Genomic DNA, 12,808 nt, shown 5'->3' on the forward strand with positions numbered 1-12,808 from the left:
GCTTGGATGAATAAGGTGCCCAGAGTAAACTACCTGCTACTCTGTCCCAGATGCTAATATATGCATATTATTAGTTGTATTGGATAAAAAACACAAATTTCTAAAACTGTTTGTATGATGTCTGTGAGTATAACATAACTCATATGGCAGGTGAAAACCTGAGACAAATCCAACCAGGAAGTGAGAAATCTGAGGTTTGTAGTTTTCTTTAAGTGATTGCCAATCCAATATGCTGTGTCTATGGGGGCAGATTGCACTTTCCCAAGGCTTCCAGAAGATGTCAACAGTCTTTAGAATGATGTTTGAGGCTTCTATTGTGGAAGGGGGTCAAATAAGAGCTGTTTCAACAAGTGGACTAGGCTGTGGCCAATCAGTTGTTTACTGCGCGTTGGAATATTTTTGAAGATTTATTATACAAAGACCCCAAGGATTGATTGTAAACATCGTTTGACAAGTTTCTACAAACTGTAATGGAACTCTTGACTTTTCGTCTGGATTTTGCGCTCTCGCACTGCCTTTGGAATAGTGGACCAAACGCACAAACAAAACAGAGGTATTTGGACATAAATATGGACGTAATCGAACAAAACAAACATTTCTTGTGGGTCCTGGGAGTGCATTCCCCACGAAGATCAGCAAAGGTAAGTGAAGATTTCTAATGCTATTTATGACTTTTTTTGACTCCACAATTTGATGGGTAACTGTATGGCTTGATTTTGTGACTGAAATGCTCTTCTCAGATTATTTTGCTTTTGCTGTAAAGCTTTTTGGAAATCTGACACAGCGGTTGCATTAAAACAAGTTTATCTATAATTATATATTTCATCAAAGTTTATGATGAGTATTTATGTTATTTATGTGGCTCTCTGCAATTTCTCAAGATGTTTTGGAGGCATTTCTGAACAAGGGTGCAAATGTAAACTGAGGTTTTTGGATATAAATATGAACTTGATCGAACAAAACATACATGTATTGTGTAACATTGAGTCCTGGGAGTGTCATCTGATGAAGATCGTCAAAGGTTAGTGATTAATTTTATCTATATTTCTGCTTTTTGTGACACCTCTCTTTGGTTGGAAAATGGCTGAATGCTTTCTGTGACTAGTTGCTGACCTAACATAATGATATGTTCTCCTGTCGCCGAAAAGCCTTTTTGAAATCGGACTCTGTGGTTGGATTAACGAGAAGTGTATCTTTAAAATGGTGTAAACTACTTGTATGGTTGAGGAATTTTAATTATGAGATTTCTGTTTTCTGTTGTTTTAAATTTGGCGCCCTGCAATTTCCCTGGCTGTTGACGAGGTGGGATGCTAGCGTCCCGAACGATCCCAGAGAGGTTAATGTTGTAAATGACTATTGTAGCTGGAAATGGCTGGTTTTTAATGGAAGTGTACATACACTTAGATTGTAGTCATTTAAACTTGTTTTTCAACCACTCCACAAATTTCCAACAATTGTTTACAGATTATTTCACTGTATCACAATTCCAGTGGGTCAGAAGTTTACATACGCTAAGATGACTGCCTTCAAACAGCTTGGAAATTTCCAGAAAATTGTGATGGCTTTAGAAGCTTCTGATTGACTCAAATGATGTCAATTAGCCTATCTGAGTTGTACCTGTGGATGTATTTGTAGACCTCCACAAGTCTGGTTCATCCTTAGGCGCAATTTCCAAATGCCTGATGGTACCACATTCATCTGTATAAACAATAGTACGCAAGTATAATCACACACGTTCTGTCTCCTAAAGATGAACGTACTTTGGTTTGAAAAGTGCAAATCAATCCCAGAACAACAGCAAAGGACCTTGTGAAGATGCTGGAGGAAACCGGTTCAAAAGTATATATATCCACAGTAAAACAAGTCATATATCGAAATAACCTGAAAGGCTGCTCAGCAAGGAAGAATCCACTGCTCCAAAATGCCATAACAAAGCCAGACTACGGCTTGCAACTGCACATGGGGACAAAGATCATCATTTTTGGAGAACTGTCCTCTGGTCTGACGAAACAAAAATAGAACTGTTTGGACATAATGGCCATTGTTATGTTTGGAGGAAAAAGGGGGAGTCTTACAAGCCGAAGAACACCATCCCAACCATGAAGCACGGGAGTGGCAGCGTCATGTTGTGTGGGTGCTCTGCTACAGGAGGGACTGGTGCACTTCACAAAATAGATGGCGTAATGAGGGAGGAAAATTACGTGGATATGTTGAGGCAACATCTCAAGACATCAGTCAGGAAGTTAAAGCTTGGTCGCAAATGGGTCTTCCAAATGGACAATGACCCCAAGCATACTTTCAAAGTTGTGGCAAAATGGCGTAAGGACAACAAAGTCAAGGTATTGGACTAGCCATCACAAAGCCCTGACGTCAATCCTATAGAAGATTTGTGGGCAGAACTGAAAGTGTGTGCGAGCAAGGAGGTCTACAAACCTGATTCAGTTACACCAGCTCTGTCAGGGGGAATGGGCCAAAATTCACCCAACTTATTGTGGGAAGCTTGTGGAAGGCTACCCAAGTCTGTTCATCCAAGATAAATAATTTAAAAGCAATGCTACCAAATACCAATTGAGTGTGTAAACTTCTGACCCACTGGGAATGTGTTAAAATAAATAAAAGCTGAAATAAATCAAATGATCTCTACTATTATTCTGACATTTCACATTCTTAAAATAAAGTGATGATCCTAACTGACCTAAAACAGGTCATTTTTACTAGGATTAAATGTCAGGATTGTGAAAAACTGAGTTTAAATGTATTTGGCTAAGGTGTATGTAAACTTCCTACTTCAACTCTAGGTGTACTGAGGCCCATTATCAGCAACCATCGCTCCTGTGTTCCAATGGCACGTTGTGTTAGCTTTTCCAAGTTTATAATTTTAAAAGGCTAATTGATCATTAGAAAACCCTTTTGCAATTATGTTAGCACAGCCGAAAACTGTTGTGCTGATTAGAGGCAATAAAACTGGCCTTCTTTACACTGGTTGAGTATGTGGAACATCTGCAATTGTGGGTTCGATTATAGGCTCAAAATGGCCAGAAACTAGTCACTTTCTTCTGAAACTCGTCAGTCTATTCTTGTTCCGTGTGCATGTTCGCGCCGCGCACAACGTGTGTGTGTGTTCGCGCGCAACGTGTGTGTGTGTTCGCGCGCAACGTGTGTGTGTGTGTTCGCGCGCAACGTGTGTGTGTGTGTGTGTGTGTGTGTGTGTGTGTGTGTGTGTTCGCGCGCAACGTGTGTGTATGTTAAAGCCTCTAATAATTAATGATTAAATAGCTGCCATGTTGGCGTGCCCTTTGTGGTGAGTCATCGAAAGCTGGATGGCTCCTGCAAGGCCTGTACTTGACCACCCTGTAGTGATGGATGACTCTGAATGCAGTCAGATTTAATTGACACGACTGAATTAATGTAGTCTGTTAGTCAATGCTGGGATCGGAATGAATAAACCTGAGTTTAAAGTAAGATTTGAATGGATAGCACTGTGGGAGATGAATTAGGCCTAGTACATGATGTCCCACTTGGATTTGATTAACCTGATTTTAATATGGAGTAACATTCCTCATTCACAATTTAAAATGGTTTAAAGGAAAATTCTGACATGTTAAATGTTTCATGCAAGATTATTTTGAATATGAAAAGCTACATCGTATTTCAAAGGAGTTGAAATACTGCAGGGGTGAGGAAAGATCATTTCTGACTTCTCACATCTACTTTGTATGAATTCTTTCAGTATTCTCATTCTTACACATTGTGTTTACAGGAGTCACATGAATGACATGAATTGAGACACCTGAATGACTGTATGATTGTTACGTTTTGGATTTTCTGCATAACCAGAATGACTTATAGTTACTGCGTTGAGGTTTTCAGTCACCTGAACGACACTTCTCTTTTTTGGTACTGTGTGGTGTGTGTGCGCACATCACCCATATGGCAGCTATCATATTTGGTGGTGTGCAGTAGTGTGCATAACCTGACCAACCGCAGACTTTCTAACACAGGATGTTTTACGACGGCGCTCTGCACCTGGCTCCTAAATGTCGTTGGAAATGGGTAGCGGAGCTGACAGGGCTGCCTCCCCACTCCACCTCTTTCTCCACTCTCCCAGGGTGACAGTTGGATTTACAGCCCATTCAGGTTGTTCGAGAGAACGTTGAGGGTATTACACAGGGAACAAGTTTATATTTGTGGTAGTACATTTCTTATTTTTTATTAGTCTGACATATGAATTTGGTGTTACTGTTGGTCTGAATAGTAGGCTAGTTGAATTTAGGAATGTGTGCCATTACAAACTGGTGTTAGTGTCACTGTGCACTATATAGGATGTGTTTTTGGTGCAAGGCTGCTCTGGCAGTACTGTGCTCTGTCTCTGATTGATCCCCCTCTCCTCTGTTTCTTCAGAACGCTGAGGTGTCTGTCTTCGAGGTCAACATCCGCTTCATTGGAGGACTGCTTGCCGCCTATTACCTCTCAGGACAGGAGGTAACTATTCACCAGGGATTGGTTTACACTGTGTGTGTGTGTCTGCAAAGGGGGGAGTCTTTGCTGTGTGTGTGTGTCAATTGTGGGAGGCGGGGGAGGGTTTACTTTGTGTGTTTGTGTGTTTGGGGGGGTATTTGACAGGCTGTTGATGAAGCACCAGACTTTGTTCAGCTGAACAGAATGCAAAAGAGGTAGAGAAGCAGAGGCAGGGGAGAGCAAAATGAAAAATAGGCTCAGATTAGGAACGCAAAGGGAGTGAAAGCAAGGAGAGGAAGACAAAGTCTTTCATTAGGCATCTGGGGAGTGATGGAGGCCCACAGGTTAGAGATGGTCGCCTGGGAAATAACACTTGAGGTGCACCATGTTAATGAACACACACACACCTCCCAACATTCTTATCTGCCCTCTAGCTCTAATGAAAATGACCACAAATCCTCCTCCTGTCCCCCCCTCGCTCTCTCCCCCTCTTTTTCCCCTCTTTCTCTGTCTCTCCCCTGCGGTATCAGTCATCCCCCTCTCCCTGCTCCTATTAGAGGAATGCGAGTGGTGGAATTGAGCTCCAGCCATGCGTTTCGGCCTCTCTGCCGGCCCCACGCTCCTCGTCTAACGGGAGCAGATCTCTGGCTGCGCTCCATGCTCCCTCTTAATGCTCATCTCTCCTCCCCTCCTTTCCTTCACTCGCATGCTTAACTTCCACTGTCCTCTTCTCATTCACTCTCTGACGTTACTCTCACCTCTCCCTTTTTCCCCCTCTGAATAAATGGTGATAATTCTACAGAGGCTGGAGTATTGGTGTGGTAGGGAATCGGAGAGATGTTGCGGCTGGGTGTGGTAGGGAATCAGAGATGTTGAGGCATGTTGTGGTAGGGAATCAGAGATGTTGTGGTAGGGAATCAGAGATGTTGTGGTAGGGAATCAGAGATGTTGTGGTAGGGAATCAGAGATGTTGTGGTAGGGAATCGCGAGATGTTGAGGCTGGGTGTGGTAGGGAATCGGAGAGGTGTTGAGGCTGGTTGTGGTAGGGAATCAGAGATGTTGAGGCTGGGTGTGGTAGGGAATTGGAGAGTTGTTGCGGCTGGGTGTGGTAGGGAATCAGAGATGTTGAGGCTGGAGGAGTGTTGTGGTTGGGAGGGGTGATATCGTTCGTCCATTGGGTTATAGCTCTTTGAGTCCTTTATTCCATGTGTGTCGGCATGCCAGAGAACTAGCCCTGCCATGCAGTGATGGATGATGTGTACTCCTCTGCTCTCCCCCTCTCTCCTCTTCTTTCCCTTCTTTCTCCATTCGGTCAGTTTCATTACTTTATTTTTTTCTTTCACAAACTCCTTCACTCTGCCCCTCTCCTTCTTTCTCTCCTGAAAGGTGCTTGGTCCTCTGGCATATGTAGTTTAGGTGAAAGGTGCTAGCGCCTCTGGTAGGGCTGGGCAATATTGACTGAATTTCATTTTATAGAATATGTGTTTTGGTGCGATATTCAAAATGCCTGTATCGCAAGAATTGTTTCTTGTATTTTTTCATGGCCATTTACAGTGGTTCTTCCTTTAAAAGTTGTCGTACTGCAGCACAGCATGCAGGCTGCCACAAATTTCTATGGCACATTATTTAACCTTTCTAGCGCAGGTGTTCCGCTCGCGGAACCCCTCGACAACATTCAGCTGAAAAGGCAGCGCGTGAAATTGAAGAAATATTTTGTTCGATAATGTGCATATTTATATCCAAAAATGTCAGTTTACGTTGACGTATTACCTGCAGTAATGTTTTGATACCAAAACATCCAGTGATTTGCAGAAATACTCATAATAAACATTGATAAAAGATACAACTGTTACTCACAGAATTAAAGATAGACTTCTCCTTAATGCAACCGCTGTGTCAAGTCAAAGGGAGCCTTGAATAGAACAGACAATATGGGATAGATTTTTAGAAATGTAGCTGAATTAATTTGAATACTGTTTTTTTGTATTCCAAGACTAATTTAAATGTATTTTTTACTGTAGCTGTGGTACTGTAGGCCTAAGGGTTTCCGTTAGGAAGATATGGCACTGGACAACGTGTTTCTATTCCAAGAAAATAAAAATGCATTTGTTACTGTAGCTGTTTTAGCGTAACTTACTTATTGGCATAAAGGCCTGCTTAAATATACAGTACATCAATCACTCATTAATTTGTGCATGTCATCACACAGCATACAAGTCATCCATGTCTTTAATTACAGTCAAGCATTTTAGTTATAAACTAAATAAGAATTGGAGCCTTGATTTTAATTTTACAATCACGGCTAAAACTATTTAAGATGATGCGAATTTTCGCAGCTTTTTGTTAAAAATCACGCAACATTTCAAAGTCCTGCTACTCATGCCAGGAATATAGTATATGCATATGATAAGTATGTGTGTATAGAAAACACTCTGAAGTCTCTAAAACTGGTTAAATCGTGTCTGTGGCTTTAACATAACGTGTTTAGGAGTAAAAATTCCTCAAAACTGTTCCCCAAAAACACACAAAAAAAAATTCAATGTATTGTCTCAAAACTGTTCCCCAAAAGCCCCTTGGTTATATGACGTTTTGGCCCTTCCTGATCAATTTGATAGATTGTTAACGTTTATTAATACCTAAAGTTGGTTTAGAAAAGTAGTTTGAAGTGATTTGTAAAAGTTTCTAGGCAACTTTTGTAATTTTAAAAAGTGACGTTACGTCTTGTAAAATGGAATATTCCTGGATCAGACCGGTCTAAGGAAAACGACATTTTGGCTATACAATGACTGATTTAATCGGGAAAAAGACCCAATTGTGATGTTTATGGGATATATAGGAGTGCCAAGAAAGAAGCTCGTCAAAGGTAATGAATGTTTTATATTTTATTTCTGCGTTTTGGATAGCGCCGGCTACCGCAAAATCTGTTGTTTTAGGTGACGTTCCAGTATTTTGGGGGGTTCATGCTATCAAATAATAGCTTCTCATGCTTTCGCCGAAAAGCATTTTACAAATCTGACTTGGTGGCTAGATTCACAACGAGTGTAGCTTTAATTCAGTACCTTGCATGTGTGTTTTAATGAAAGTTTGAGTTTTATCGAAAACTATAGGTGGCGCTCTTGAAATTTCCTCTGATTTGGTCCCGCCAGCGGAACCAAATCCCTTGAGGGTTTCAGGTAGGAAAAGATGGCGCTGTACAACGTGACCGGTCGGGTGTAGGTCTAGGCTACTAAGTGACTGCGAGTGAAGATCAAATTAACCCTTACATTTCCACATAAAAATCTGATTTATAAAGACCAGTCCCCATGCTCTGTCATTCAGTGATATTTATTCCCTCCATCTGCATTTTGAATGAGTATTTTTATCATTATTTTATTAACGAAAGCATAAATATGTTGATGAGCAAATACGGTACAATATATGCTTGATCCAACATTTTCCGGTTGCATGAGGTTTAGAGTTAGAAATGTACAACTTTAGAGTACTTAATACATTGCGAGTTGGGGGCGATTTCTTTTCACACCGACAGTAGCCGAGCTATTAGACTATCCTTTTATAAAGGTTGAAGTCTATTGTCTTGCTAATAGCCCATCCATGGGAACCTTGTTTACAGAATTCACAGCCTGCTAAGCTTGTGAAAAACAAAATGCCTCCAGCTGTCCATCACTACTGTAAATAAAAACACAGCATCTACAGTGCTGCAAATATATTATTGAATTCGATAGAAAAAATCAATTGCACATAATTTCCCATTGTATGCTAACAAGTGGTTGCCATGGTGAATAATCCAATAATAATTGGTATGGCACAGCTCTCGGAACTCATTAAGAGGTGGCTTCTGAATGAAAATACTTGCAGATCAATAAAATGTCCCTGTAGATCTAATTAAGGATTCTAAATTAATATCTAAGGGGCATTTTTCGGTAGGGCAAATCTGGTCTGTGATATTGATTTAGAGATGTAAAACGTTACAGAGAAATATCTTGAGGGGCTTTTATACAATTACAATGCTCCCCCTCCCCTCCTTCTTGGCAAGTGTATTGTCCTGCTAATAGTCCATCATGAGTGGATGGCCTCTTTTGTATTCCAATGTATTGAATGAATGTATTAATTAGTAATTTACCATTCTCAGAGTGGAAACATTGTTTGCAGAGTTCACAATCTCTTTTTCTAGTCCTCTGATGGTTACAGTCCTAACCCTGGAACAGGTAGCTGGCTTGATGAGAACTTTGTCCATTTTGTCTGTTTTCTTTGGTCGCAATGTCATTTATGTTTATTTTTTATAAATAACTCGTTTTTGAATGGTAACTGTGTTAAGGGGGGAGTTTGGGGTGGGGTGGGATGAGGTGAGGAGTACTTGAAAGGTGTGACTTGCAGCTTACGATAAGCCATAAGTATACATCAGATTGCCGATTGTCCTCACTTTGATGCTATAACAACATACTGTAACACCATGACCAGGATCTCTGTTCATTTAAGTGAGCAGATTAAGGCTTTCAGGAGGAATGGAAAGTTATCTGTCAGTTCATAAACCATGTGCCATTGAATCGTGACATCTCAAATCTCTTCCCAACTATTTTGCAATCTATACGGCACAGCTGTCATTTTTTTGGTCCTTAAATGAAACGGTCATGTTTTTATTTATCACAATTTTCTTTAACCAATTATAGTCTTTAATGCAGGGCCCACAGACAAGTTCCTTACTTTTCCTCCCTTCCACTTGATAAAGGTTCCAATTAATAACGTGTGTTTTTTTTTTATCAATTAGTACATCTAAGTTTAACCACACTATTTGTTGTATTATTTGTTTAGTCTTTTCTGGTGGATTAAACTGAAATTGCAACCAACTTTCTATGGCTTGTTTAAAAAATAACGATATCTTCATCAGCAAAGAAGGACTTTCTATAAAGGGTCTATCAGTCTTTCACACTGTGGTAAATAAAAACAGTTTGTTAATTAGAATGATTTATTTCTGTTTTTAGAAGGAGAGAAACCAAAAGCCCACCATGCCTATTTTTCAAAAATCGTCATTCCACATGTCAAGTGTAATTCCCCCATTGTATTTACCCAAGTTCTCTCTTAACTCCAGGACCACCGACAGTTTGTCATTGTTGCCTGATGCACAAATCTAGTGCCAGAGAAGAGAGGACTCTTAGACTGAAAACGCCTCCCATTAATTTATGACAAGATAGTCATTTTGTTCCACAATTTAGACTACTGATAGATCAGCGTTCTAACTCCCCCTGTGGTATTGTGGTGCAATGACAGAATGCCTCTATCTACCACAAACGGCGGAGCAAGCGTGAAACCTTTAAAGGAAGAACCACTGTATGTCCGCTTGTTCATGTCTTTTTGGTCTCATCCCCTTTCGCTCCATTCTTTGCTGTGTGCACCTTCCCATTTATACACGCACCAAGCCCCTCCCCCAAGACCAGAGATCACTTCTTCCTCTCTGACAAGTGGTTTCAACTCACTATTTGTATTTGAGTTTTTGGTCCAACAGAATGGGTCATATGGAGACTGAAACATGCATGGTTCTGGTTAAATTTGTAACAAAAGGCATTTTCATAGACCGACTTGAAAGCCATATCAGTGATTGCAAAAAAGCAGATTCAACTATTTTGATAAAATAATTAAGTTATTAGTGGGTCTTATGGGTAAGGGAGGCTTATATTTAACCTAGGTATAAGTTCACAAGCACTGAATTCATTTGATTATGGCTGACTTAGAAATGCAGTGAATTTTATATTTTAATTGTATAACGAAGCTTATTTAAAGAAACATTTCAAAAAGATCAATGTATATATTGTGACTCGACCATAAGAATAAGAAATTACAATAAAATAAATACAAATATCCTAGTGTCTTGAATGTGTAGATTAGGTGAAAGGTGCTATTGCCTCTGGGATATGTAGTTTCGGTGAAAGCTGCTTGGCGCTCTACTGTTTAGACCAGGAGGACAACAAGCTAACAGCCTGTACAGAGTAATAACCTCTCCGCAGAGAGAGAAACAATGGGGGGAGCGAGCGATGGGGGAGCGAGAGAGAGACTGGGGCGGGAAACACCGAGAGCAAGCTGATTGCAGAGAGAAAACAGGAGAAGGGAGCAGATAATAAGATAATGAGCTGGGACACTGACACACTGCAGCTAGACAGCTGTCTCTACAATACATATTTTTCCTTCCTTTCTCCCTCCCTCCATCTTGCGTGCTCTCCCTGGTTTATCAAGTATGCTGTGCTCTACTTTGCTATGTCTTTCAGTTTGGTGCTGTGAGCCGAGGCTGTGTCTGTCTCGCTGGGGAGCGTTTGACACACTTTCATATTGTCAAACATGGAGCCCATCAAATGCAGAACACCGCTCCCTCTGTCACACTGGCCGGCTGCCATTGCACCGAGGGAGGGAGGGAGGGACTGCATATGAATAGTATGGATGTGAGAGAATCAGCTAGGTCATATAGAAGATAATCATGCAATTTAATTGGTTAAGTTGGAGGGCATACAATCTTGATTGGCTAGAATGGCCTGAGCTCAGGTAAAACCGCAGCTCAATTTCTTGATTAGTAAATTCAGTCACGCAGTTGTGGATAAATTCCCAAGAACACAGTCCCATGGTTTTCCAAGCTTGTTTCTGAGGCCTGATACCATAGAATATAGTATATGACAAATAATAAAGGAATGACACAGGATTAAGTTAAATAATAATTAGCAAAGTAATAAACAGTGTAAACCCCATAGACGTAGAATCGTGAGTTGACCTAATCCTGTCTCTCCCTGGAGCCTTTGAGGGCCTTCTTCCTAAACAGGCTCATTCACCAGATGTCACAGTATACCTTCTGATCATTTTATGGGACTCCATTACATGTACACAGTGGCATACTCCCCCAGAGAGAGAGATGACAGAGAGTGTGTGTGTATGTGTGCCTCAATGTGTGTTAGGGCTGCACAATTAATCTAATTCACATCGAAATCAAAATATTGAAATGTGCAGAGATCCAAATCGCATGCGGGTATAATGTTCGTTTTTATAGTTAACTCAGTTTTTTTCTCCTTTTCTCCCACACACCAACACCATGGCACTCAAGTACTGCAGTTCCTCCGCCTTGCTGTTAGATTCACTATGTTTGCGTGCTGTTCTGTTAGGTGAAATGCAAACACGAACAATGCTACTTTCCACTTTTTTGCTTCTTATTATAAATATTTATAAATAATGATTCTAACAGTTTACCCAAGTGTTTTGATCTGTATTGCACGTGAAATTGCATTTCATTTTTTTGCCAAGATCGTTGTTTGTTATAGTGTTTTTGTTTTTTAGTGTGTGTGTGTGCTCCCTGGCAGGCTGGGTGGTCCTGCGGGTCTATCCCAGTGAGACCAGGGCTCATATACTCATATGTGTAATAACAGGATCAGCTCCTAAGTTCTAGGATAGGTGGAAGCAGCAGATTAGAGTCAGCACTACGACCAGCCAGCCAGAGTTCCAAATCTGCAATCTGGGAATACTGCCGAATGACCCGGGCTGCCAACCTGGCCTCACAGCTAATCATGATAAGGGGATTGCGAGAGGGAGAGCTTGTTAACCAATGAGAGTCAAAGCCAGGGAGGTTCTTCTAAGCTGTATGGAATTGTTTTAAGAAATTCATAGTAAGGATAATTAAGCTTGATTTCATGTAGCTATTTGACCCCTGAAGTACACTACAAAGTAGTGGACACCCCTTCAAATGAGTGGATTCCGCTATTTGAGCCACACCTGTTTCTGACGGGTATATAAAATTGAGCACGCAGCCATGCATTCTCCATAGACAAACATTCACAGTAGAATGGCCTTACTGAAGAGCTCCGTGACTTTCAATGTAGCACCATCATAGGATGCAACCTTTCCAACAAGTCAGTTTGTACAATTTCTGCAAAATTGTCTGGGCTGTTTTTCATGGTTCGGCCTAGGCCCGTTAGTTTCAGTGAAGGGAAATCTTAACGTACAGCATACAATGAGATTCTAGATGATTCTGGTTCGTCTTGATCATTGTGGAAGAACTTGACTGACCTGCAGAGAGCCCTGACCTCAATCCCATTGAACACCTTTGGGATTAATTGAAACGCTGACTGCGAGCCAGACCTATCGCCCGACCCCACTAATATCCCTGCAACAATATTCCAACATCTAGTGGAAAGCCTTCCCAGATGAGTGGAGGCTGTTATAGCTGCAAAGGGGGGACCAACTCCATTTTAATGCCCATGATTTTGGAATGAGATGTTTGTCGAGCAGGTGTCCACGTACTTTTGTTGGTCATGTAGTGTAGTTGTGCATTCTTCATGCGTGTGTCTCCGGTTATTCTAGTGGTCTCTGAGAAGAGATCTGA

The 12,808-nt window shown here is 40.9% G+C and overlaps 1 protein-coding gene across 4 annotated transcripts in view; it reads left to right on the plus strand.

Annotated features, from left to right (window-relative positions):
• The window catches only part of LOC118366814 (mannosyl-oligosaccharide 1,2-alpha-mannosidase IB), a 111,947-nt gene that overhangs the window by 71,623 nt on the left and 27,516 nt on the right, over positions 1 to 12,808 (plus strand). For all 4 annotated transcript variants that reach the window (XM_035749529.2, XM_035749530.2, XM_035749531.2 and 1 more), the window contains one exon: positions 4,402 to 4,482. In XM_035749529.2, coding sequence (XP_035605422.1) covers positions 4,402 to 4,482 — 81 coding nt within the window. The remainder of the gene's footprint in view (positions 1 to 4,401; positions 4,483 to 12,808) is intronic.

Source organism: Oncorhynchus keta, chromosome 34 (genome assembly GCF_023373465.1).
Source record: "Oncorhynchus keta strain PuntledgeMale-10-30-2019 chromosome 34, Oket_V2, whole genome shotgun sequence".
NCBI lineage: Eukaryota > Metazoa > Chordata > Actinopteri > Salmoniformes > Salmonidae > Oncorhynchus > Oncorhynchus keta.